Source organism: Dipodomys merriami, unplaced genomic scaffold (assembly GCF_024711535.1).
Source record: "Dipodomys merriami isolate MVZ:Mamm:240054 unplaced genomic scaffold, mDipMer1.0.p SCAF_57, whole genome shotgun sequence".
Classification (NCBI taxonomy): Eukaryota; Metazoa; Chordata; class Mammalia; order Rodentia; family Heteromyidae; genus Dipodomys; species Dipodomys merriami.
In genome coordinates, this window is record NW_027206146.1 from 4,986,410 (window position 1) to 5,012,947 (window position 26,538).

Sequence of the window (26,538 nt, forward strand, 5' to 3'; positions counted from 1 at the left end):
TGGGGGTGCAGGGCGCCTCATTCGTACCGAGAACCGGCTCGAAGCGCCCGAAGAACGCAGATCTGCTCCTTCGTGGTTTCTTTTCTTTTATTTTTGCATTGTTTCAGTGCTTTTTTTTTTATTTTTCGGTTTCCTCTCCAAAGGGATTTGAGGTCCACTCCGATCCCCCCCTCACCCGATGCCACACGGCTGTTTCACCCCCTCCGACACACACTGTAGTACACGCTGACAAACGTGCCCCCCCACCCTCGCCCTGGTTGCGGGGCGCCCAGCGTGTGCGTGCCCTCCCCCGCCCCCGTGGCACCGGAGGGGCCGGGGTCCAGTCACTTCTGGTCATCTTGCCCGGGGTCGGAGTCGGCAGGGGCGCACGGCTAATCGCAATGGGAGGGGGGGGGGACTGGTGATCCCCGTGGTCCTGCGATCCGGGGGGCGCGCGAGGGAGGCAGATGCCCGTGCCCCGCGAAACACGTTGGCTGGGGACGTGCGTGTATCCGTACGCGACGGAAACACGTGGGCCAGGGGAGGCCTCGGGTCCCGCGACCCCGACGGCCCCCCCCCATACCCACCCCAAAGGAAAGCTCAGCTTTAGGAGTCTTTAAAAAAAAAACAACCACAAAACAATTGGGGCGGGGAGCTTATGGAGTCCAGTGTGAATCAGACAGGGGTACAGCTTCGGGAGCCCGGACACCGAGGCAGCTCCTTACGGGGGTCTTCGGAGGCTGTAAGGACAGGGATACAGTAGTGAGCCAAAGACCCCCCCCCCACACCCCCACACCCTCAACCGGGACCACCGCGACCCGCCCTTGGCGCTTGGGCCAATCCCAGAGTGTCTGGATACAAGCCCCACCCTCCACGCCTCCGTCCTCCCCACGCAGGCCCCGCCCCATCCACAAGCCCCGCCCTATTTTCGACCACGCCCCCTCCGTCCACCCACAGTGCCCGCCTCCCCAGCACAAGCCCGGCCTCCCACCTGGAGTAAGGGGGCGGAGGTGCATCGTGAACCCCGGAGGCCGCCAGCGCCTGCTCGTAGGTGGGGAGGCCTGGGGGTCGAGGTGGAGTCAGGGGCGTTGGAGGACTCAGAGGGCTGGTGAGCAAGGTCCTGGGGACAGAAGAGACAGTTAGCCAAGGGGACCAACAGGACAGAGGGGAAGAGGGAGGTAGCAGCTGTGGGTTACAGGAGTACTGAGGTGGAAGGGAGATGGACTAGAGGAAGGGAGGGTCACCTTCAGCCTAGCCCTCCGGGCAGAAAGGACTGGAAATGACAGACGGAAATCAACAACCACAGAGGCAGGCTTTCAGTTACAGACAGACACACATGCAGAGCAGGGACAGGCCTGGTACTAGTGAAAAGAGAGAGAGATTTTTCTCAGACTTTTTTTTCCCCTTTTGTTCCCCTCGTAGGACTTGAACTCAGGACCTAGGCACTGTCCATGAGCATCTTTTGTTGTTGTTTTTGTCTTTTGTTGGCCATGGGGCTTGAACTCAGCCAGGGCCCTGTCACTCAGCGCTCCAACTTAAGGCAAGCACTTTACCACTTGAACCACAGCACCACTTCCTCCATGAGCATTTTTGCTCAAGGTTAGCACTCTACCACTTCAGCCACAGCTCCGCTTTAGGGTTTGGAGGAGGGTTTTTTGGTGGTTAATTGGAGATAAGAGTTTGATAGAACTTTCCAACCCTGGCAGGGTTCAAACCTTGATCCTCAGATCTCAGCTTCCAGAGTAAGATTACAGGCTGGAGCCACCCACAGTTAGTTTATCTTGTTTTTGAGACAGTATCTTGATACATTTTTCCAGGCTGCCCTTGATTTCAACATCCTTCCACCTTCCCCTACTGAGTTGCTGGGACTTTTGCTGGGATTAAAGTCCGCACTACCACACCCTCCCTCAGAATTCTCATCCCTCCTTTCCTTCTCCACCTCCCCAAGTCCCCCTTACTCTTGAGGACTGAGACTGGGCTGCTGGCCTGGCCCCCGGCCTCGTCGGTAATGCAGATACCAAAAGGCTCCCAGCCCGGCCAACACGATGAGCAGGATGCCTGAAGTCAGCCCCACCGCCAGGCCTGCTACATCCACTCGGCCTCGACCTGTAGATGGGGTGGAAGGAGCCAAATGTTTCTGGACTAGCACATGCCAAAGGAGATCACTTCCTATTCCGATGGCCTCAATCAATTCACCTCACTCTTGTGCCCTTGGACCCTCATGACCAGAACTGAAGGTCAAATGGGTGTCAGCTTGGAGAGGCTTCTTACACAAAACAGTGACAGATTCATAATAATTTAGCATTTAGATACACAACAGATCATTTTTAGTGCCAGACTTATGCCTGTAATTGTAGCTTCTCAGGAGCCTGAGATCAGAGGATCATGGTACAAAGCCAGGTCTGGCAGGGAAAGTCTGTGAGGCTCTTATGGCCAATGAACCACCAGAAAACCAGAAATGGCCCTGTGGCTCAAAGTGTCCAAGTGGTAGAGTGTTAGCATGGAGCAAAAGAGGTTAGGGACAACACCCAGGCCCTGAGTTCAAGCCCCACAATGGAGGGAAAAATCATTTTTAGTGTAAGTAAAGTGTTTGGGATATAGTTATACTTAAAAAGGACTCACTGTGTATGTGAAAGTTCAGTTTAACTAGGGTAGTGGAGCACCCAGGGGGTATGAACTTCCACTCTGCACTCTGGTAGGCAGCTCCTATCAATGAGGAGACTAGAAAAAATTCACGTAACAATGGAGGAATTTAGGGGCCCTCTTCCAATAACTAGGTATGCATTTGCAGTCATTTTTAGCAATCAAAGGGGGAACCAGGACCTTGGAACTTTAAGAAGGCCTTGAAATGTGTGGCTGGAAGCATTTCTTTTGGCAATGATTTCCCTCAAAGAATAAACCAATATCTTTGATCTACATATGTGTGTCTGGAGCTTGAACTCAGGGCATGGGTACTACCCTTAGCTTTTTTTTGGGGGGGGGGGTCCAGTCTGTGGGGCCTGAACTCTGGGCCTGGGTGCTGTCCCTCAGCTCTTCAGCTCAAGGCTAGTGTTCTGCCAGTTGAGCCACAGGGCCACTTCCGGTTTTCTGGTGGTTTATTGGAGATAAAAGTCTCATGGTCTGCTGAGCGCTAGTGCTCACGCCTGTAATCCTAGTTACTCAGGAAGCTGAGATCTGAGGATCACGGTTCAAAGCCAGCCCGGTCAGGAAAGTCCGTGAAACTCTTATTTCCAATAAACCACCAGAAAACCGGAAGTGGCACTGTGACTCAAGTGGTAGAATGCTAGCCTTGAGCTGAAGAGCTGTGAGACAGTGCCCAGCACCAGAGTTCAAGCCCCGAGACTGACAAAAAAAAAAAAAAGAAGAGTCTCATGGTCTTTCCTGCCTGGGCTAGTTTTGAACCACAATCCACAGCGCTCAGCCTTCCAAGTAGCTAGGATTACAGGCATGAGCCACGTGCCACCGTCGCCCAGCTTAGCTAGGATTATAATGGGTGAACCACCAGCACCCAGCAAACCCCCAGCTTTTAAGCTCCTTGTAAGAAAAGTGCACTGAGAGGAGAAAATCATCTCAATATGTGCAGGTGGCAGGTGGAATTCAAGGAGCCACTAGGTTTCTGTAGGGCTGCAATGAAGAAGATTCCAATTTGAAGATGCCAGGTCAGATCTAGAGCCCGTTACTAAGGTGCATCCACCCCTAGCAACCAGGCCACGAGGGGATGGGGGGGTCCTCTGTCTGGCAGGAGGCCTTGGGTCATCCAGTTAGGTATGGTTGCTAGGGAGCAGCACTCCTTAGCAACCAGGCCTCTCAGCATCTGGGATAGGGCTTTGGGGGAGGGGAAGCCAGCCAGGTACTGCTTCTGGCTTCCTCTTTCTGGCCTGGTCAGGCCCCGTTGCTAAGGAGCAGCCCCCCTTAGCAACAAGGCTGCAGCCAAGATGGGGCCTCCCAACTCAAGAGGAGGGGCTGGGAATAGGCAAACTGGACAGGTGAAGATGGCCAGGCTTCCTGCCCTGGTCCTGTTGCTAGGGGGGAGCCCCCTAGCAACCAAGATGCTTGATGTGGCTGAGACTCTGGATTGCAAAGAAAAGCTCAAGTGGGTTTCCCTTTCCTCCACCAGCCGATCCCCCTCTTCCTGGGGACTTGGGGCCTCCCTTGAATGTCATTCCAGTCTGGTGGATTTCTTAGAGGCTATAGTGTCAAGGAAGCCTGGGATTGGGGGGACAGACAGAGCCTCGTGTGGGCTGGGGTGCCTTAGTGACAGGATGAGAGAGTCTCAGTCTTACTCACCTCCTTTGCCATTATAGATATAGGTTTCCCAAAAGCGCTCCTGGAGAGAGATGAGGGGAAGAGAAAGAAGAGGTAGCTATTGATCAGAGTGATTTGCATCTTCCCCAAACCAGCCCACCCTGATTTGAGACACCCCCACCACCCCCCCCCAAGAGGGAGGAGAAGGCTAGGATGCCCCACCCAGAGCTTGGAGAACAGCTGGATCCCAAGGTCGAAGAAAGGCTCTTACTGTCAATGTATTGTCCTCAAAATACTCTCTGGCCTCCTCCCAGGAACATTTCTCCTCCATACATTCCCGCTCCAGGTTCCCTGGGGTGAACAGCTCCAGATCCCAGTGATTGGCTCGTGGAATCCGCCTGTGGCTGCTGCCCAGGAAGCTCTGGGCATGTGGGGAACCCAGAAAGACTTCTGGGCCTACAGACACAAGGGTCAGAAAAACAGACAGTCCCTAAGAGGCCTTAAGAACGTGAAAATTATGGGATCCTGCGGGGCGCTGGTGGCTCACGCCAGTAATCCTAGCTACTCAGGAGGCTTGAGATCTGAGGATCATGGTTCAAAGCCAGCTTCAGCAGGAAAGTCTGTGAGATTCTTATCTCCAATAAACCACTCAGAAAACTGGAAGTGGCACTGTGGCTCAAGTGGTAGAACGCTCACCTTGAGCTGAAGAGCTAAGGGGCAGCACCCAGGCCCAGAGTTCAAGCCTCACAACCAACATACATACATACATAAAATTATGGGGTCCTAGGGGAAGAAGCTAGTGTCCGAACTCCTGGTTCTGAAGGAGGAGAGCTGAGGCCTGGACTCCTGGGTCTGGGGAAAGAGAGCTAGAGCCTAGGCCCGTGGGTGTCTAAGAAGACTGGGACCTGGTCTCTAGGGTCTGTGGGATGATGACAGGATTTAGCCTCATAGGTCTGAGGGGAGAGTGTTTGGGAATGCATTCCTAGATAACAGAGGGAGGTGACTGAGATCTGGACCCCTAGGTATGGATTCCCAGGAGAAAAAGAGATGAAGAGCCAAGTCTCATGGGTCAGGGCGCACCCACACACTCACCTTGTTTTTGCTCCGCGCTAGATGAGTTATCAAGGCATGTGGTCAATCCCAAATAGAGCAGTAACAGGGAAGGGTGTCCCCTCATAATTTATGGACACCTAGAATTTGTGGTATCATCAAGATTACAGGAGCCTCTGTCCCTGGGGTATGGGGCAAGGCCTCCCTGCCTGAGCTCTGTGATTATGATTGAAAATAGCAGCACACACTTACATAGCCCGTAGCCTGTCGATCTTTATGAACACATTGTAATTTTTACCACAGACCTGTTATTCCCATTTTATGGGTGAGGTATATAAAGCTCTGAGTGATACAATAGCTTGCCCCCAATTTACACTTGGAAATGTCACCAGAGATGAGTATGAAGGAAGGACCTCCTATTTCTACCACTTTATCTACAGAATCCTGCACCGATTAATGCACACAGTAAGGTCTTTTCCTTCCAAGGAGGTGCACTTGTGATCCCAGATTCTTTCCTTCCTGTCAATTTCCACCTCCGCCTAGCTGCCCATTGTTATATCACCCTCAGCGATCAAAGATTACAGGAGAGGCAAGGTCCTGTATTTCTGGATCAGAAGCTATATGGGGAGGCAGACGTCCTGGACTCCTGGGTCTGGGGGTCCAAAACATCTAAGCTCTCTGAAGGGTGGGAGGTCAGGATACCTGGGTACCCAAGTCAAGCTGTGTCCCCGGGAATGTGTACTTACCTGCCCAAACCTGTAAGTACTGCCCTTCCTCTTTTAATGTAGACCTCGTTGGCTAGCTGTGACCAGCTGTGAGGGGGGGTAAGGGAGAGGGGAGGGGGGAAGGAAAAGGAGGGGTACTTCACTCCCGGTAACCAGGCCGGTTCCCGGTCTCTGGCAGAGGGGCGGAGCTTACAATTACCTGTCCTGGGCGGGACTCAGGTAAGGGACAAAGTATTTAAAGGAACCTTAGGATGAAAGGGCCCCAGGGAGAGAGCCCCATAAAAAAGCCAGGATAGTAAAATCTGCGTTTCCCGAGGGTGATTTGAGGATTTGAACGGTTTTTTTCTTCAGAATGACCTCTTGCTCTATCTATAAAAATAGGATCAAAGTCTTCACTTCTTGTTTCTGGAGATGCACCATGAAAAATGGCTCATATACTTGGGGAAGCAGATATTCTCATCTCTGGGGGGAAATCGTTACTTCTAAACCTCTACCAGGGAGAGATAACTCAAAGCCTAGCAATCAAGCTCAGGAAATCATCCCCGCTGCAAAATGCCTAGTACATACGAAGCGTTCCCCACATTCGCGCCAGTTTCACTAACCGGAACCTTCGAGTTGTCACTCCCGTTTCCGGAGGGAGGAAGAGAAGAAGAGACGAGAAACCGGTTCGGGCAGCGCACCTCCACAGCTAGGGGCAGCCTCACTTCCGTTCTCCTCTGACGGCCGGAAGTGGGCGGGGCGGAGCGGGTAAACAGCATTTCTTCCGGTGTCGGCGCCCACTGGAGGGAGCGACGTCGGAACGAGTAGTCGTGTGTGAGGTGAGTTGCGGACGTTGAGGGAATAAAGTTGCTGAGTTCCCTTCCCACGGGGTTCTGAGGGACACAGGGCAAGATTTCGGGTTCCCGAGTCCTAGTTGGTCATTAGTAGAGCTTTCCGGATGCGACAGGTTTGAAACGGAACTACATCTCCCAGCATGCCCGGGACTAGCCGACCCCTGCGTCAGCGCTCTGCGAACGCGGTCGCTTAGCGTTAGCTCTAGATCCCGCTAAGGCGGGGACTGGGACCCGGGGGCGTCTAACAAGTGGGATTTGAGGGAGCGGGGGGAATACCTTTCCTGGCCTCAGTTTCTCAGATTGTGGCGGTTCCCTTCGGGGTGGTAAGGGCTAATTTGTGTGTGTGCTGGTCCTGGGGCTTGAACTCAGGGCCTGGGTGCTGCCTCTCCTTTTTTTTTCTCTTCTACCACTTGAGCTACAGCTCCACTTACAGGCTTTATGGTGGTTAATTGGAGATCAGAGTCTCACGGACTTTCCCGCTCAAAGCTGGCTTCTAACCGTAATCCTCAGATCTCAGCCTGCTGAGTGGCGAGGATTGCAGGCGTGAGCCTCCAAAAGACTTAAATGTTTCCATTGTGGAACTTGGATTTAGACAGAAGTAGCGTGGTTTATGTGATTGAGACAGGATCTGGTTATGTAGCTCAGGCTAGCCTGGAATTCAGCCTCCTCCCCAGTGCCGGGATCACGGGCATGTACCACCACATGCTTCACTACATTACTGTTTCCTAATTTAGCCTTTTGAGATATAATTTGTATAATACATACCTTGCCCACTTGGAGGGTATAATTCAGTGGTTCTTATTATATTCACAGAGTTGTGTAGCCATCACCACTATCAGTTTTGGAAATCCAAGATCATTAGCAGACATTCCACCTTTCCTTTCGGGCTTAGCGTCAACTACTTTCAGTCTCTGCAGATTTTTGTGTTCTGTTGATGTTATTGTTAGTTTGTGAAAGGATCCTTCACATCCATCCCAGAGGACCACCCAGAGGCAAGCAGGCATGAGAGGGACCATGTTTCCCAGGAGAGGGATCACATGGCACTTGTCCCTATTCAGGTAGCAGGAGGGTCTGGGTGGGTCTGGGTGAAGGAAATGAGGTAGGTGGGTGTTCAGGTGAGTCTGGGCAGAGAGAGGAAGTGGCCAGCTGTATGGCAGGGAGGAGCTCAGGTATGGGTGGAGCTGAGGACCAAAGTAGGGTATAATGCTAACAGTTTGTTTTGCAAGTCTTGGGGCTTGAGCTCAATGCCTGAGCACCATCCCTCAGCTTCTTTTTGTTCAAGGCTAGTACTCTTCAATTTTGGCGACAGCACCACTTCAGGCTTTTTCTGTGTATGGGATACTAAGGAATGGAACCCAGGGCTTCATGCATGCTAAGCAAGCACTCTAGCACTAAGCCACATTCCGTGTGTGTGTGTGTGTGTGTGTGTGTGTGTGTGTGTGTGTGTGTGTGTGTGTGTGTGTGTGTGTGTGTGTGTGTGTGTGTGTGTGTGTGTGATGCTAGGCAAGCACTCTAGCACTAAGTCACATTCCCCGTGTGTGTGTGTGTGTGTGTGTGTGTGTGTCTCGTGCTAGGCAAGCACTCTAGCACTAAGCCACATTCCCAGTCCGTGTGTGTGTGTGTGTGTGTGTGTGTGTGTGTGTGTGTGTGTGTGTGTGTGTGTGTGTGTGTGTGTGTGTGTGTGTCCGTCCTGGGGCTTGAACTCTGGGCCTGGGCACTGTCCCTCAGCTCTTCAGCTCAAGGCAAGCGCTCTACCACTGGGCACTGTCCCTCAGCTCTTCAGCTCAAGGCAAGCGCTCTATCACTTGAGCCACAGCGCCATTTCTGTTTTTCTGAGTGGTTTATTGGAGATAAGAGTCTCACGGACTTTCATGCCTGGTCTGGCTTTGAACCGTGATCCTCAGATCTCAGCCTCCTGAGTAGCTAGAATGGCAGGCGTCAGGCACCAGTGCCTAGCATTGTGTTTTGTTTCTGTTTTTGTCTTTTGCTGGTTGTGGGGCTTGAACTCAAGGCCTGGGTGCTGTCTCTGAGCCTCTTTGCTCAAGGCTAGTACTCTACCACTCAAGCTACAGGGCTGTTTCTTGTTTTTGAGTGATTCATTGGAGATAAGAGTATCACAGAGGGGCTGGGACGGTGGCTCAGTGGTAGAGTGCTTGCCTTGCATGCCTGAGGCCCTGGGTTCGATTCCCCAGCACCACATAAGCAATAAGAAAAAAGCCGGAAGTGGCGCTATGGCTCAAGTGGTAGAGCGCTAGCCTTGAGCTGAAGAGCTGAGGGACAGCGCCCAGGCCCAGAGTTCAGGCCTCATGACCGGACCCAAAAAAAAAAAAGAGTATCACAGGGACTCTGCTCCTGCTGACTTCCAACCATGATCCTCAGATCTCAGCTTCCTGAGTAGCTAGGATTACAGGTGGGAGCCACCAGTGCCTGACCCAGCTCTATTTTTATTCTGAAATACTCTAAGATATCTAGGCTGGCCAGGTGCAGGTGGCTGATGCCTGTAATCCAGCTACTCAGAAGGCTTACTTCTGAGGATTGTGGTTCAAAGCCACCCAGGCAGGAAAGTCTATGAGATTGTTATCTCCAATTAATTTGTTTGACCAAAAAAGGGCCAATGACAACACCCAGGCCCTACTAAGTTCAAGCTCCAGGACAAGCACAAAAAAAGAAAAAAAAGCCATCTAGGCTGGTCTTAAACTGTCTGTCCCAGGCAGGCCTCAAATGCTCAGTCCTCCTCTTTGCCCTCCCAGGTAGCTTCCATTAGAGGCCACTACTGCCATACTCTGCTTTCAATCATTTCTTTCCTGTTAGGATTCTTACCCCCAAGAGAATAAATATATACAACCTCCCCCCCCAATCCCTGTCCCTCCCACTCATGGAGGCAATATTTCCCATCTGTGGGGACTCTGCTCTTGGAGGCAGGACACCAGCCAGCAGAGGCTCCCGCTGCCAAATACCGTGGAGGGTCAAGGCAGTTGACAACTAAGAATAGAGCGGGGAATTTGGCCATGAGGTCAACATGACCTTCATGAGTGACAGTTGGGGGGCATGGGGGGGGTGGAAGCCAGGGGCCTGGGCTGGGATGTGGGTGGCACTTGGGTGAGGGGAGGCAGCAGGTGCTAGACACTTACTCCCATGGTTTGGGGGCTGGGAATGTCAGGGGTGGGAGCAGGGGTCATTAGGTGGGCTTTATCAAGGTTGGTTCTTTACCAACACTTGTGGCCAACTTGCTGACACACTGACCAGAAACCACACTTGTTCTTCTTTTGGTCCAACTAGAACTCAGTATCTGATGTTTTTACTCATTGGCTGGTGTTCTACCAACTGAGCCATGCCTCCAGCCCCAAACCACACTCTTTGGGAACTTTTCCTTGGGTGATAAAGATGTTCACCACACTCAGGGTGAGGGTTCAGAAGTGTACACGTTTATAAAGGGCTGTAGCATGGTGTGGTGGCACATGTTACTTAGGAAGCAGAACAGGGGGAAGGAGAGTTCAAAGCCAGTCCAGGAACCCCTCTAAAAAAATATACATATATATATATATATATATATATACACACATACATATATGTGTATATATATATATATATGCATACATACATATTGGTGGTTCACATCTGTAATCCTAGATACTTGGGAGGCTGAGATCTGAGGATCATGGTTTGAAGCCAGCCTGGGCAAGGAAACTGTGGGACTTATCTTCAAGGAACCACCAAATAGCCAGAAGTGGAGGTATGGCACTAGTTGTGAGTGAAAAAGTTGAGGAAAAGAACATGAGGCTCTGAGTTCAAGTGTAACTGCCAGAAAAGAAAAAATTCTTGGGGCTGGGGCCTGGAATGTAGCTTAGTGGTAGAGTGCTTGCCTAGCATGCATGAAGTCCTGGGTTCGATTCCTCAGGACCACATACACAGAACAGGCCAAAAGTGGTGCTGTAGCTCAAGTGGTAGAATGTTAGCCTTGAGCAAAAAAAGAAGCTCAGGGACAGTGCCCATGAGTTCAAGCCCCATAACCGGAAAAGCAACAAAACAAAAGACAAGATTTACAATATGTTGGAAATTGTATCCTTTGCAACTAGGCATAAAGTTTTAATTTAATTTTTTTGGGGGGGTCCGGTCGTGGGGCCTGAACTCTGGGCCTGAGCGCTATCCTTCAGCTCTTCAGCTCAAGGCTAGTGCTCTACCACTTGAGCCACAGCGCCACCTCCAGTGTTCTGGTGGTTTATTGGAGATGAGTTTCACGGCCTTTCCTTCGTGTGCTGGTTTTGAACCGTGATCCTCAGATCTCAGCCTCCTGTGTAGCTAGGTAGCTAGGATGACTGGCGTGAACCACCAGCACCATGGCTCACACCTGTCATCCTAGCAACACAGGAGGCTGGGATGGGAGGATGGCAGTTCAGTGCCAATCCTGGCCAAAAAAGTATATTCACTAATACCCTACCCCTACTTTCCTATTTTGTGGGTAGATTTGTTCTGTCGGGCCGAGAATTCATTCCTGCATGACCTCCGGTTGCCAACACTGTCCTCTGCAGCAGGATGACACGGCACGGCAAGAACTGCACGGCTGGGGCTGTCTACACCTACCACGAGAAGAAGAAGGACACAGGTACTGGACCACGGGCCTGAGTGTCTCTGAGTCCCCATCTGACTCTGTGTCTCCATATTGCTCCCTGTGTCCTGCCCCCCTAGCATGGTTTCAGCCTTTGAGTCACAGTGTGTGTGTTCTAGCGCCCCCGTGTGGCGGGAGCTGATTGTGCACTTTCCCTCATCCATGCTGTCATCCTCCAACCATTCCTTGGGTTACCACCACCATTTTCTCTCGCTCTCTCTCTCTTTTTTTTTTTTTTTTGGTCAGTCCTGGAGTCTGAACTCTGGGCCTGGGCACTGTCCCTCAGCTCTTCAGCTCAAGGCTAGCATTCTACCACTTGAGCATCAGCCCCACTTCCAGCTTTTTCTGCTTATGTGATACTGAGGAATCGAACCCAGGGCCTCATGCATGCAAGGCAAGCGCTCTACCACTGAGCCACCTTCCCAGCCCGTTACCATCATTTTCTAGGAGAGAAAGCAGACAGACAGAGCAGTTCAGGTGCTAGAGCTTGGCCAAAACAACAGGACACAGGGGAGTCAGCTATGCGCCCCACTAGGGTCCTCTAAACAGCAGAACCCTCAACACAGATGTAACATCTTTCATTTTTTAATTTTAGCTTTAGGTGCTAGTGCTGGGGCTTGAATTCAGGGCTTCAATCATACTCTTCACTTTTTTGCTTAAGATTGTATGTACTCTACCACTTGAACCACAGGTCTGTTTTCTGCTTTTTGGTGGTTAATTAGAGATAAGAGTCTTACAGGCTAGGCACTGGTGGCTCACACCTATAGTCCTAGCTACTCAGGATGCTGAGATCTGAGGATTGCAATTTGAAGCCAGCCTGGGCAGAAACGTTCCTGTGAGGCTCGTAGACCTGTGGCTCAAAGTAGGAGAGCGCTAACCTTGAACAAATAACTCAGGGACAGCACCCAGGCTCTGAGTTCAAGTCCCACAACTGACAAAAAAGTCTCACAGACTTGTTTGTCTGTGCTGGGTACAAACCAGGATCCTCAAATTTCAGCATCCTGAGTAGCTAGTAACTTTTTTTCTTGTTACTATTATTTTATTTATTGTTTAGCAGAACCTTGCTATGTAGCCCAGCAGGTTTGCCTTCTCTCAGAGCTCCTGTCTTCATATCCTAAGTGCTAGGATTATAAGGACATGTGCCACCATGCCCACCTTTCTGAATTGTCTTTTACTGTGAAGCCTGTTTCTCTGCCTGGGCTCGCCTTCTCCAGCTCCTGAGTTCTCTTGAGATTTGAAGAGGGGGCTCTGTCTCCTGTCTCCCCATCCCTCCAACACTGCCTACCTCTGTTGCTAGCGGCCTCCGGCTATGGAACCCAGAACATTCGATTAAGCCGGGATGCTGTGAAGGATTTCGACTGCTGTTGTCTCTCTCTGCAGCCCTGTCACGATCCTGTTGTCACGTAAGCGTCCAGTGGGTTCGGGAGATCAGGGTAGGAGCTGCGTGCATGGGTTTGGCCACCTGTAGAGCCAGGGCACTGCAGGCCAGCTATGGAATCTCTTAGAGGCGCCATGCTCTTATCTGAGATGTAGGCATGATCCTAGTCCCTGTCTCATATCATATGAAAGAATATATCCATACCACAGTAGCCAAGTATGATAGTGTAAACATGTAATCCCAGCTACTTGGCAAGCAGGGACAGGAAGGAGCATCTTGAGTTTAAGGCCAGCACAGGTCAAGTTAGCAAGACTCTGACTCAAAAGCAAAAGGTCTGAGGCATTACTTCAGTTATAGGACCTGAGTTCAATCACAGTGCCACAGAAAGTAAAATTTAAAAATATTAAATGAGACATTGCCCCGTTTGTTAGGAAATTGAAAGACTTGAAACAAATTATATTCAGTGAAGTAAGCCAGGCCCAAAGAAACATAGGTCCCATGGTTTCTCTTATTTGCAATAACTAGTATATGTCTGAGACAAGCAGAAAGGGTCAGATAAGATGATGTTAGGTGAAATGAACCCCAAGATAAGTATTCAAATATTTTTGCTTTCATGCAATTGTTTCTAAGGTATTTGTAAGATGATTTCTTTGTTGCTTTGTATGTCCCTCCCCCATGGTATAACCCCTGCTTTCACTGTATTTGATGTTAGTAATAACTTGTGGAGGGGAAGGGAAAAAAGAAATCGTTTAAATAGGGATACAGATGGACCCATTGCAACAATGAGACATACAAATCATTATATTGAAAAATGAACTTTAAGCCGGGTGCTGGTGGCTCACGCCTGTAATCCTAGCTACTCAGGAGGCTGAGATCTGAGGATCGCGGTTCAAAGCCAGCCCGGGCAGGAAAGACCATGAGACTCCTATCTCCAATAAACCACCAGAAAACCGGAAGTGGCGCTGTAGCTCAAGTGGTAGAGCGCTCTCCTTGAGCTGAAGAGCTGAGGGACAGCGCCCAGGCCCAGAGTTCAAGCCCCACGACCGACAAAAAAAAAAAAAGAAAAATGAACTTTACAACTTTGGCAGGGGGTGGAATGGTGGGACATGGGGAGATGGGGGGAGATGGGAAGGGGAAACAAAGGAGGAGGCAACAATGCTTGATAAGAGATGAACTCATTATCTTGCCTATGTAATTGTAACCCCTCTAAACGATATTTTCACAATAAAAAAAATATAAAAAAATTAAATGAACGTGGGAGGGAGCCCCTCTGGGCTCAGGGAGGCGCTGCGGGCCCTGCATGCAGCCCAGGTGGGGAGCAGGCATTGGGCGTGCTTTTCCCCCTGGCTGTGATCTGGTCAGTTCCATTTTGTTCCTCCACCTCCCTGCAGCCCTGATGGGTACCTGTTCGAGCGGGAGGCCATCCTGGAGTACATTCTGCACCAGAAGAAGGAGATTGCCCGGCAGATGAAGGTGAGGAAGTGCGGGGGAGGACAGTGTTCTTTTGTGTGTGCTCATACTAGAACCTGAATCCACGGCCTGGGTGCTGCTTCTGAGCTTTGTTGCCCAGGGCTACTACTCTGCTATTTAAGTCTCAGCTCCACTTGCTGGAGATAAGATTCTCAAGGACTGTGGGCACGGGTGGCTCACACCTGTAATCCTAGCTACACAGGAGGCTGAGATCTGAGGATCATACTTCAAGGCCAGCCCAGATAGGAAAGTCCCATGAGACCTTATCTCCAATAAGCCACTAGAAAACCAGAAGTGGGGAAGTGGTGCTGTGGCTCAAGCGGTAGAGCGTTCGCCTTGAGCTTGAAGAGCGCAGGGACAGCTCCCAAGCCCAGAGTTCAAGCCCCACGACTGACCAAAAAACAAACAAACAAAAAAGAAAAGCAGAAGTGGTGCTATAGCTCAAGTGGTAGAGCGCTGGTCTTGAACTGAAGAGCACAGAGACAGCGCCCAGGCCCAGAGTTCAAGCCCCACAACCTACCAAAAAAAAAAAAAGATTCTCAAGGACTTACTGCCTGGGCTGGCTTTGAACTGCAGTCCTCTGATCTCAGCCTCCTGAGTACCTAGGATAACAGGCATGAGCCATCTGACTTGAGCACAAGCCTGGTTTGGCTGACTTTTGTTTTTTTGAGATAAGACTGCACTGTGTAACCCAATCTGGCCTCACACTCAATCTTTCCACCTCTGCCTCCTGAGTGGCTGGGATTATAGGAATACCACCATGCCTGGTTTGTACAGCCAATTGAACATGCACGCCTAGGTGCTTGCCACATTCTACCCAGCAGTTCTGGGGGTAGACCTCTGCGTGCCTGCAAGGGAAACGGGGTGAGGAGATGCGGGCTCAGCGCCTCCTGCCTTTCCCCCAGGCCTACGAGAAGCAGCGGGGAGCCCGGCGGGAGGAACAGAAAAAGCTGCAGCGTGCAGCTGCCCAGGACCAGGTTCGGGGCTTCCTGGAGAAGGAGGAGGCCATCGTGAGCCGGCCCCTCAACCCTTTCACATCCAAGGTCGCCTCGGGACCCAGCACAGGTGACAGGAATGGGAGGGGCGCGGGGCCACCCCCTGCCTGGCTGGACGCCCATCTGATTCTCGATGCTCCCTCTCCCCTCAGAGGAGGGCCAGCCCGGGCCCAGCGCCGCAGCTCCCAGCAAGGACAAGGACAGGGACAAAGCACTGCCCAGCTTCTGGATCCCGTCGCTGACGCCTGAGGCCAAGGCCACCAAGCTGGAGAAGCCGGTGAGCTCGCAGTGAGGCTGGTTGGGGTCCCATGGTGGGGAAGGGGGCGTCCCCTCCCCGCCCTCCGCAGCCCCCGCCTGACGCCAGCCTCTGCCCCGCAGTCCCGCACCGTCACCTGCCCCATGTCAGGGAAGCCGCTGCGCATGTCCGACCTGACGCCCGTGCGCTTCACCCCCCTGGACGACTCGGTGGACCGCGTGGGGCTCATCACGCGCAGCGAGCGCTACGTGTGCGCCGTGACCCGCGACAGCCTGAGCAATGCCACGCCCTGCGCCGTGCTGCGGCCCTCGTGAGCCCGGGGCTGGGGCAACAAGGGGGGGGGCTCTGCCAGGCTGTGGGCTGCCCAGGCCACCCCTGACCTACGCCCTCCACCCGCAGGGGGGCGGTGGTCACCCTCGAGTGCGTGGAGAGGCTGATCCGGAAAGACATGGTGGACCCGGTGAGCGGGGATGCGCTCACGGAACGCGACATCATCGTTCTGCAGCGGGTAGGCCGCCCCTCGGCGCTGCCAGGCCCCGCCCCGCCCCTAGGCTCCACCCTCCCATCAGGCTGTGGCCACACCCCTTTCTGTCGGCCCCCTCCCTGGGCTCCACCCTCCAGGCTCCTCCCAGTCTGGTGTGATTCCGCCCCTTCCTGTGGGCCCCCCCCCATCCATAGACACACATACCCTTGCAGTCCCTGCCCTCCTCTTCCAAGGACCCCGCCCCTTTCCTCTTCCTGAGGCCTTGCCCCTCCTTTTCCTAGGACCCTGCCCCCTCCCTGCCGATTGCCCCCTGGGTCCCTGGCCAGCTTCCCCACCCTGTCTCCCACCCTGCATCCCACTAGAGCCCAGCCTCCCCCCAGGTCGCCCCCTATGCCCCGCTGTCTGCCCTCCTCGCTGCGTCCCTTACCCGTTTCCACCTTTGCAGGGCGGCACGGGCTTCGCGGGCTCAGGGGTGAAGCTGCAGGCGGAGATGTCCCGGCCAGTGATGCAGGCCTGAGCACGGTTGCCAGTAAACTAATAAACGGTGAGGGGTTCGTGGCCCAGTGGCGTCTTCTTCCTCGCAGAGCCCCAGGGTCAGGGCAGAGCCTCAGGGCCCAGCTGCCCCACGGCGCCCACCTGAGAGCCAGAACTGGAGGACTGCTGTCCTGAGTTGTGCTGGAGCTCAGGGCCGGCCAGAGAGGGTGGCCAGATCCACCCTCCCCACCGGGCTGGAGTTGAAAGAGGTAGATGATTTTAGAAAGGCCTCCATTGTTGCCCCAGGAAAGCCCTGGCCTGTGTGTGCTCCCCAGGGCCAGGCACCCTTCCTTCTGCTGAGCTGTTTGGGTGTCGGGGACTGGCACCCAAGCCCACACCATCACAGGACCCCTGGCCTTAGCCGCCATCCCACCTCTGGGGAATGGAGGACAAGCCAGTGCACTTACTGCAGAGGGAAGGTTCTGGAAGGAAGGCCAGTAGCATCATCCCATACCTGGAGAGGCCCCAAGCTGAGTGTCTGCGTCTAGAAACTTCTCTAGGTCCCTCAGAGCCCTCCCACCCAGCCCCCGAGACCTTTGCAGTTTCCCACCCACTGCCTCATCACCCCCACCCACCTGTACCCTCATTTTCCCATCACCCCAACCCTCTGGTTTCCTCTCAGATCCATCAAGACCCCTTGTCTTCACACTCAGCATAGACTACCTCACCCCAAATAAAAACGGCGAGTTAGCTGATCATGATGGTGCGCATGTGTAATCACAGTACTCAGGAGGCAGGGATTTCAAGTGCCCACGATTCTGGGTGGCACAAGACTCAAAAGTCAGAAAGCCGGAAGTTAGATCAGACATGAGTTCACAAAGACTAAATCTCAGCCAGTACCTCTTTTCTCAACAAAGGAAAACAAATAGGGAGATCACGGTCCAGGCCAACCCGATCTTGAAAACAACCAATGTTAAAGTAAGCTGGCGGTGTGGTTCAAGGGGCAGCAAGTGCACGCAAGACCCTTCCTTGGATGGGGGTCTTGAGTTTTTGCCCAGGGCAGAGAGTCTCCCATCTCTGGGATTTCAGGCATGCACCACCATGCTCAACAAGGACTAGAAATTATTACTGTAATGGGTGTGAAAATGAGTTGGTACTATCTACTGAAGTTAAAGGTATACCCACTTGGTGTTCCGACCCCCTCTGCTTCCTCCTGCCTTCACAGGGAAAATCCACACAAACACCACAACAAACTACCATGTTGGTGTGTGTTTTGTAACAGCCCCAGCTGGAGATGATCTGGTTGATCAGCAGAAAAATGGGTGAATTATGAGCCATCCACCATGGTGGATGCTGTACTCTACAGCTACAGAAGAGGAACCACCTTGCCAATGCGCTCAGGTCCTATCAGTGTAATTCCCTGAATAAAAAATACACTAAAGCTGGACAACGGTGGCTCACACCTGTAATCCTAGCTACTCAGGAGGCTGAGATCTGAGGATCACAGTTCAAAGTCAGCCAGGCAGGAAAGTCTGTGAAACTCATCTTCAATTATCCACCAGGAAACCGGAAGTGGTGCTCTAGCTCAAGAGGTAAAGCACTTGCCTTGAGCAGAAGAGCTCAGGGACAGCACCCGGGCCCCCCACAGGCCTCCCCACAGGTGTGAGCCAACAACACCTCAGCTTATAAATGGAGATCCAAACCCCAGTAAAAGCATACACACACAAGTGCTAGCTGACTGTAGTTTCTGTTAAAAACAAACTCACCAGAGGCATGGCTCCCAAAAGAGAAGAAGAAAAAAACAATTTGTAGGTATTTGCTTCAATCTGTAAATTTTCCTTAAAAAGAAATATTTACTGCCAGGGCTGGGAAGGTGGCTCAGTGGTAGAGCGCTTGCCTTGCATACCTGAGGCCCTGGGTTGGATTCCTCAGCACCACATAAGCCGGAAGTGTGGCTATGGCTCAAGTAGTAGAGCACTAGCCTTGAGCTGAAGAGCTGAGGGACAGCGCCCAGGCCCCACGACCAGACCAAAAAAAAATTTTTTTACTGCCTCTGAGAAGACAAATGTGGAAGGAAGACATGTTAACATTTTGCACAGCTGGAATTGTTAGTATGTACAGATTAAACGAACAAAACAGCCCACACCAGAGGCTCAAGTCTGTCATCCCAGCTACTCAGGAGGACTATGGTTCAAAGCCAGCCTGGGCAGGAAAATCTGTGACACTTTTATCTCCAGTTAATCACCAAAAATCTGGAAGTGGATCTGTGGCTCAAATGGTACAGTGTCAGCCTAGAGCAAAAAAACTCAAGGACAGCACCCAGGCCCTGAGTTCCAGCTCTACCACTTGCACAAATAAAAAAATGTGCAAAACACACACATAAAAATAGGTAGGCCAAAAAAAAAAAAAAATAGGTAGGCCATGGGGCTGGGAAGGTTGCACAGTGGTAGAGCGCTTGCCTTGCATGCATGAGGTCCTGGGTTTGATTCCTCAGCACCACATAAGCAAAAAGAAAAAAGCTGGAAGTGGCACTGTGGCTCAAGTGGTAGAGCGCTAGCTTTGAGCTGAAGAGCTGAGGGACAGCGTCCAGGCCCACAGTTCAGGCCCCACAACCGGACCCAAAAAAAAAGGTAGGCCAGGCACTGGTAGCTCTCGTCTGTAATCCTAGCTACTCAGGGGGCTGAGATCTGAGGATTATAGTTCAAAGCCAGCCTGGACAGGAAAGTCCATTAGACTCATCTCCAATGAACCACCAGAAAACCAGAAGTGGTGCTGTGGCTCAAGTGATAAGAGTGCTAGCCTTGAGCTGGAGAGCTCAGGGACAGCGCCCAGGCCCAGAGTTCAAACCCCATGACTGACAAAAAAACAACACCTTTCTATATGGAGGTACTCAGAATATGAAGGTGGTAGTCGGATTTCCAGCACAAGCTATTATATAGGGAGTAAGTTGTTGCTATTTTGATACAGGATTTTGGACCATGCTACATTGACAGGCTTGCCATTGCCACCTGTGGCCACCAGGGGGCGGACAGCCCTCATCCAAAGCCTGCATGCCCATAGTTAAAATTCACATTCCAGCACTCTCCTAAATCACAGTGATAAATGCTGAAGAAAATAGAAAACAATTGCAGAAAGCCACTGGAAAGTGAAGACAATCAGGCAGGGATTGGAGGGGACTTCACATTCAGAAAAAGCACGGGGTGAGTTTCTCCTTTGTTAAGCTTTTAGCCTGGAGCTGAACCACCAAGACCTCCCAGCCAGAAAAACAGCAACAGCTGGACAAGGAGTCCTCAAATGACCCTGCTGAAACTGGAAAAAAATTGACAACAGCCCTTGTAATTGTCCTTAATAAATGCCAGGACATTTATTCATTATAAAGAATAAAGAGCGATAGTGGCTCACATTTGTCATCCTAGTGAGTTCTGGGGATCACAGTTCAAAGCCAGTCCAGGCAGGAAAGTCCATGAGACTCTTATCTCCAGTGAACCACCAGAAAACCAGAAGTTGCACTGTGGCTCAAGTAGGGCTTGCTTTCCTTGAGCTGAAGAGCTCAGGCCCTGAGTTCAAGCCCCAGGACTTGCATACATACACACACACACCATGAAGTATGGTGGGGATGAATCATGGGGACTGCAGTCCTATAATTTTTTCCTACCTTAAGATTCTGCTTTTTTTTTTTTTTTCTGTCAATCCTGGGGCTTGAACTCTGTGCCTGGACGCTGTCCCTGCGCTTCTTTTGCTCAAGGTTAGTGCTCTATCACTTTGAGCCACAGCACCACTTCTACCTTTTTCTGTGATTAAAAGAGTCTCATGGACTTTCCTGCCGGGACTGGCTTCTAACCGTGATCCTCAGATCTCAACCTCCTAAGTAGCTAGGAGGACAGGTGTGAGCCACTGGCACCTGGCTGGTTTTTGGTTTTGTTTTTTAATTTATTGGCAGTACTAGGGTTTAAGCTCAGGGCTACACATTAGGCAGGCACTCTACCACTTGAGCCACAACCCCAGACCTTTTTGGCTTTAGTTTTCGGTTCTGTCTTGTGAGCTACTCTGCGCAACTCGGAGGTGCAGCTGGGTCGACCTAAGTCATTGAGAGCCCTTCTCTGATGAGGAGCACGTGGGGCTTTTTCTAGTTTGGGGTTCAGGATAAAGCTGATACAAACCTTATATGGACAGCCTTCTTCTTGAGGACTGCCCAAGCTATCCTCCCTCTTAGGATCCTCCAGCCTGAGCCTCCTGAGGGCTGGGATTTACAGGCCTGCACCACTTAAGCCCAGGTTGATGACCTTATCTTTCTGTTTGGGCTGTACCGGGGATGGGATTGTTGGGGCCAAGTCTGGCCTGCTCAAGTCCAAAGGTGAATTTAACTCCAGTCATGGGGCTGCCTGAGCCACCTTGCCTGACGTGTTCTTTTACGTTCTGTCCCTGCCTGGATTCCACAGGACTCTCAGGTTCTGATCTCCACAAATCTGCTCATAACCCTGCCCTGCCCTCCCCCCTAACCCCCTCCCTTCTCTCTGGCCCCCTCCTAAGATTAAACCATGTCTCCGCCCTCTCCTGGGTTTCCATCAAATGGTCCTCTCCTCAGGTCCCTTCTCTCTGGGTCCTCAGCTCCCTCCCCTCCAATCCCCCTTCTGAGTCCAGCCACACTTTCCTGCCCCAGGGCCTTTGCACTTGCTGCTGACTGAAGGGAATGCTGGGAATGCTCTCCTTCCCACCCTCCCCAGGCTAACCACTGAGCCTTTCCTGGCTGATGATCCGAACATTGGCTCCACCTGTGCTCTGGCTGTATTTCCTGCCAGCCAAACTAGCACTGAGACTCAAACAGGATGCCTATACCCTGCATCCCAGGCTGCTAGCTTTATTTTCCAACTCCAGAACCTCACCCATGCCCAACACCCCTCTAGTGCTCCAGCCCTCCCCCACCCCAGCACCCCTCAGACAGACAGACGAGGACTGGGGACCCAGCTCTGGAGTTTATTACCCCCCCTCCCTGGCAAAGGGGGTGTAGGGCAGGGCCTGGGCTGGGGATGGGGAGAGGCCTGGGGTGTGGGGTGGGAGTGTTTCTCAGAGTATGTGGTTGAAGCTCAGATTTGGGGCTGTGGTAGTCACTGGAGGAGCTTTTGGTAATTGGGGTGAGGGTCTCCAGGGCTGGGCTGGGGGAACTGGGGGGAGTCATTCATTCTCTGGGGCTCTGAGAGGCCTGGGGTGGGGTGGGGAGAGACAGGTATCCCCAGGAGAGAGGCTGGTGTGGAAGGGGGGTCCCTGAGAGGCGGGTAGCAGAGGATGGGGGTGGGAACACGGGTCCTCAGGTCTCCCCGGGGCCACGAGGTGGACATGGGCCTGCGCGGGGGGCTCACAGCTCATCATGGTGCCGCGTCAGATCCTCGCCGTAGTTGGTGGCCTGGCTGCCCACGAACATGTTCCAGTTCCCCAGGATCTCTGCCTTGCTCAGGCGTCCATCCTGGACACACAAGGCGGGGGGGGGGGGGGGGGGGAATGTGCATGCGGCCTCTGCGCCACAACTTCCTGTTCCCCCACCCCGTCTGGGCCTGTCCCCCCAACTAGGGGTCTATCCACCTCAATCTCTAGGTCTATGTCCCCCCGCTCCCGTCTGAGTCTCCGTCCCTCACCTGGGTTCCTGTCTCCCCTTCTGTCTCCCCTCCACCCCGGGCACCTTGTCGGCATCGCTCTCGTGGAGCAGGTGGTTGGCCTCCACGAGCGGCTGGTCCTGCGAGGGCGGCAGCACCCAATGCCCCACCTCACTGCCGTCCAGCCGCCCATCCTTGTTGAGGTCCCGGAAGTCACGGAACTGCTGCCGCTCGGTCTCCACCCAGGCCGGCTCGGCCTCGCCTGGCTCCTCCGAGTACAGATCGGCTGGGGTGGGGGCAGAGCGGACAGGGCCATGAGGACCAGGCTCCAGCCTGGCACCCGTCACACCTGCTGGCCATCCGTCCCCGGCCCACGGAGGCCCACTCACCGATGTATTCCTCCACCTGGACGTAGCCATCTTTGTTCTTGTCCAGGTCCTCCAGGGTCTCCTGGGGAGACAGAGGCCCTGTGCTTGAGGGGGGGGGTGCAAGTCTGGGGGGGGGTGGATGTGGGGGCAGGTGGGTGATGTCTGGGGGGGGGTGAGCAGACCCCAGTGTTCATGAATGCACAGATCCGAGATACCCAAGGAAGGCACAGATTCAAATTCAAGGTCACACCCTGCCAGGGCCTCCCCAGTGCTGGGATTACAGGCTTGCACTACTACTATGCCTGGTAAGAAACGTCTGTTTGCAAAAGAAAAATCCTTTCGCTATAGAATAGAGCAGATTCTGGTAAAGATTACACGTGAATCTTGAAGAGAAGTCCAGTAGGAGTTGTCTCAGAATGCGGGACTGGGGATTTCTTGAGGCTCAGCCAGGATTGGGGTGTCTGAGGCTCTTCTGAGGACATATTATATACAGGTGACAAGATTAGATCGCAGAGGGGCTGGGAAGGTGGCTCAGCGGTAGAGTGCTTGCCTTGCATGCGTGAGGCCCTGGGTTCAATTCCTCAGCACCACATAAGCAAAGAGAAAAAAGCTGGAAGTGGTACTGTGGCTCAAATGGTAGAGCACTAGCCTTGAGCTGAAGAGCTGAGGGACAGCACCCAGGCCCAGAGTTCAGGCCCCATGACGGGATCCCAAAAACAAACAAGATTAGATCGCAGAGGGGAGCGATGGATTCACGGAATGGACAAAGGACATCCCTGATGTGTGTTTGTGGTCTGGGCTCCCCATGGAAGATGCTGGAAGGGAGGTGACTCATAGGTAAATGCTGAGAAGCAGGGCCAGGGGAGCAGGGATGGGAAGCTTGAGTTGGGGGGGGGTGCTTGGAGCAGGGTTGGGGACCTCCACCCTCACTCACGGCGATCACGATGTCCCGCATGTGAGGAAACTCCTCGGGGTGCAAGAAGGCGGTGAGCTCCTCCCGAGTGGCCATGGAGTCCCCGTCCTGGTCGGCCACTCGGAAACGCCGCTCATCCCGAGCCAGCATCTTCTTGTAGGTCTCTGCGTCCTCCACGTCGTGGAATTCTTCCCCTGAAGAAGGGGGGGACAGATGTGGGTGAGCCACACGTTGGGGGGGGAGACCAAGCTGAATAGAAAAGACAGGAGGAACCTCCTTGGGGGGCAATGAGACTTCCAGAGGTGTAAGAATTAGCTGGGCACGGTGGTGCACACCTGTAATGCCAGCTACTCAGAAGGCTGAGGTAAAAGCGTGGATAAAGTCATCAAGGCTCCATCTCAAAAACAAAATACAAACAAAAGGGAGAGGGGGGGAAACCAAAAGGGGAAAAAAAGGAAGGAATGTGGGACAGGTCAAATGAGGGATAAGAGTTCAGAGGTCAGGGGTCAGATGACAGGGCATCAAGCCAGGTGTCCCCAGCCGGGGGAGGGGGGGGTCACAGAGGTTGTGACCCTAAATGAAGAGCATCAGGAACAGGTGTTTTCAGAGTGGGAGGGGGCTGTAAATGCAGGGATTCTGGGGTGCAGGGGCCAAGGTCCCCAGACTGGGGGGGGGCAGGCTGGGTCCCCGCGTACCGGGCGCGTAGTGGCCATAGGTGGCGTTGCGCAGCTCCTCCCAACCCACGCGCCCGTCGTGGTCGGTGTCGTACGTGTCCCAGGCCGCGCTCACCGAGTCCCGGATGTGCCGCTGCTGCGTGTGCGCGATCCACGCACGAAGCTCGGCCAGCGACACCCAGCCGTCCCCATCCCCGGCACGGTCCATGCGGTCCACGATCCGCCTGCCAGCCAGGGCAGGGCACCTGTCAGTCAAGGCCCCGCCCACGCCCGGCCCCGCCCACGAGCAGACACGCCCCCTAGATAGGGCAGGCTGGCAAGTAAACCAAGGGAGGCCACACCCATGGATAGCCACGCCCCTCTGCATAGACTCCTCCCCCAGACCCTGACCCCTCCCAAGTGAAGTTAGTTGAGACATAGGAGAGAAGCCACGCCCCCCACACGACTGCGCCCGGTATGACCACGCCCAGTCATGACCACGCCCCCCGAGGTCTACACCTTGCACGCAGAGTCCCAACTGACTCTGAAGCTTCACCCCTTGCCTTATCAGCCCTCACAACCCCCATATTCCTGTATTGTGACATTCTAGAACCCTATCACCCACCATCAGTCCCCCCCTCACCTGCCCACCTCCCATGTCAAGTAGCATCTTAAGCTCTTCCATGGCCCCAGAGCCTCTCCCGTCCCTCCTCCATGGTCCTGATTGCCAACCAACCCCTAACAGAGACCTCGTGATACTGTCTCTGCTGTCATCATCCCAGGGCCTGCTCTCCAGGGTTGAATCCCCGACTATCATGACCTCTCTGGCTTAGCTGTCTGTGGCTCACACCTGTAATCCTAGCTACTCAGGAGGCTGAGACCTGAGAATCGTGGTTCAAAGCCAGCTCAGGCAGGATATTCTGTGAGACTCTTATCTCCAATGAACCACCAGAAAACCAGAAGTGGTGCTGTGGCTCAAGTGGTAGAGTGCTAGCCTTGAGCTGAAGAGCTGAAGGACAGCCCCAGGTCCAGAGTTCAGGCCCCATACCAACCAAAAAAAAAAAAAGAAGAGGCTAACAAAACCTCCCTGGCTCTCCACCTCCATCAGACCAGGCTGGCTGTGCCGAACCTCCTTGGCAGGGGCTGATGGGTAAAATAAGGTCTGAGCTTAAGGTCATCAGTCCCTACCGAGGAGAACTGGTGGTATGTGACCCATTTTATAGAGCAGCCAACTGAGGAGTGGAGGTTTCTGGTATAAAAGAAGAGTAGCTTGGAAGTAGAATCTGAAACAGATGTTGCTGCCCTCAAATGTCCTATTTGGGGTGAGTGTGGTGGTAAAAGCCTGGAATCCCAGCTACCAGGGAGACAGAAGTAGGAGGACTGAGGTGAGACACTGGCCAGAGGCAAAGTTATGAGGCCCCTATCTGAAAAAGAAGCTAAGGAGGACTGGGGCATGGCTCAAACGGTAGAGCACCTGCCCATCTGAAGCAAGCAATGACCTGAATTCAAACCCCAGTACTGCAAACGAAAAAAATGCATCTTGAGACCCCAGTTTTAGCTTGTATTTTTCCCCAGGAGAGGAAGTGGAACTTTGCACTTGGACTTAGCCCATACTCTCTCCCCTTCCTAGTCCAGACCCCTCATAACGACCTCAAATTCCCCCTCTGAATTCCACGCCCCCAATTTTGGCTCTCCTACCCTAGCCGGGCCTGGCTTTCCTCCGGGCTAAGCTGGTCGAATTCCTTGGCCACTTCCCGTCCCAGGAAAGCCTCGTGGTCGTACTGGAAGTTCCCGTGGGCGTCGTCGTGGGGAGCTTCGCTCAATGGGGTCTCCTGGTGTACCCTCCCCTGGCCATGAGGGCCAGCATCGGGCGATGGCTTCGCCTGGGCCCCAGGCCTCAGCAGCAACAGCAGCAGCACAAAGGATGAGCCCCGCATCATCTGTCCCTGGGGAGTTAAAGCCAGAGGTCAGGGGTCGCAGGGAAGAAGCTAGAAATAGAACCCCGCGCGCGCGGGGGGGGGGGGGGTGTGCTTAGGACAAGATGGAGAGAAAGAGGCAAAAGAAGAATTGGCGGGCGAAAAGTTTTAGGCTTCAAAGTGTTGAGCTCCAGAAGGGCGGCAGGGGGCCTGACCGGGGGGGGGGGCGCTCAGGGGGAAGGGAGGACGGAGGTCCAACTGTGGGGCCCAGATCTTCTTGGGGGGGGGTGTCTCAGAGCTGCCATGGAGTGGAGAGGGGGAACCTAGAAGGAGACGTGGCAGATATCCCACCCAAAAAGGGCAGAGCCTGGCGGTGGCCTGCGGGAGATATGGCAGGCTCCCCGGCGAGGCTCGCGGCCCGGAGCCGCCCTCCCCGGCCGGCACCCCCACGCGCACCCCCTTACTCCGTGATCCGTCCTTGCTCTGCTCGCCACGCTCTGCTCCCACTCTGCAGGATGCTCTTCCAAAGACAAACTTGGCCACTGTCCAGCTAGGCCCCGCCCCCTAGCCAATAAACACGCAGGATGCCTCCGGGGGCGTGGCCA

General features: G+C 53.4%; 3 protein-coding genes across 9 annotated transcripts; 1 reads left to right on the forward strand and 2 right to left on the reverse strand.

The window, feature by feature from the left end:
• Positions 1–59: 59 nt before the first annotated feature.
• On the reverse strand, positions 60–6,778 carry Prrg2 (proline rich and Gla domain 2). Of its 3 annotated transcripts, none has more exons than XM_070000968.1 (8): positions 6,602–6,775; positions 6,021–6,086; positions 5,317–5,414; positions 4,496–4,680; positions 4,267–4,306; positions 1,938–2,085; positions 971–1,099; positions 60–719 (listed from the first exon to the last, which is right to left on the reverse strand). In XM_070000968.1, exons 3-8 carry the CDS (start codon positions 5,399–5,401, stop codon positions 701–703), a joined length of 606 nt encoding a protein of 201 aa, XP_069857069.1. In that variant the 5' UTR covers positions 5,402–5,414; positions 6,021–6,086; positions 6,602–6,775; the 3' UTR covers positions 60–700. The 3 variants fall into 3 exon arrangements, with proteins under 3 accessions (XP_069857069.1, XP_069857070.1, XP_069857071.1); XM_070000969.1 differs by lacking the exon at positions 6,602–6,775 and adding an exon at positions 6,567–6,590; XM_070000970.1 differs by lacking the exon at positions 6,021–6,086 and having other exon boundaries at positions 6,602–6,778.
• On the forward strand, positions 6,710–17,945 carry Nosip (nitric oxide synthase interacting protein). 4 transcript variants are annotated; one of them, XM_070000964.1, is made up of 10 exons: positions 6,710–6,817; positions 11,296–11,435; positions 12,736–12,841; positions 14,208–14,289; positions 15,192–15,351; positions 15,434–15,558; positions 15,660–15,847; positions 15,937–16,045; positions 16,467–16,565; positions 17,721–17,945. In XM_070000964.1, exons 2-9 carry the CDS (start codon positions 11,366–11,368, stop codon positions 16,536–16,538), a joined length of 912 nt encoding a protein of 303 aa, XP_069857065.1. In that variant the 5' UTR covers positions 6,710–6,817; positions 11,296–11,365; the 3' UTR covers positions 16,539–16,565; positions 17,721–17,945. The 4 variants fall into 4 exon arrangements, with proteins under 4 accessions (XP_069857065.1, XP_069857067.1, XP_069857064.1 ...); XM_070000966.1 differs by having other exon boundaries at positions 17,778–17,945; XM_070000967.1 differs by lacking the exon at positions 17,721–17,945 and adding an exon at positions 10,463–10,565 and having other exon boundaries at positions 6,781–6,817; positions 16,467–16,581.
• A 3,504-nt stretch (positions 17,946–21,449) lies between these two features.
• Rcn3 (reticulocalbin 3) lies at positions 21,450–26,504 on the reverse strand. Of its 2 annotated transcripts, none has more exons than XM_070000486.1 (7): positions 26,398–26,504; positions 25,716–25,963; positions 24,060–24,262; positions 23,386–23,558; positions 22,473–22,533; positions 22,170–22,369; positions 21,450–21,956 (listed from the first exon to the last, which is right to left on the reverse strand). In XM_070000486.1, the coding sequence occupies exons 2-7, from the start codon at positions 25,955–25,957 to the stop codon at positions 21,849–21,851; spliced, it is 987 nt and encodes a 328-aa protein (XP_069856587.1). In that variant the 5' UTR covers positions 25,958–25,963; positions 26,398–26,504; the 3' UTR covers positions 21,450–21,848. The 2 variants fall into 2 exon arrangements, with proteins under 2 accessions (XP_069856587.1, XP_069856588.1); XM_070000487.1 differs by having other exon boundaries at positions 26,390–26,486.
• Between the last annotated feature and the right edge of the window lie 34 nt (positions 26,505–26,538).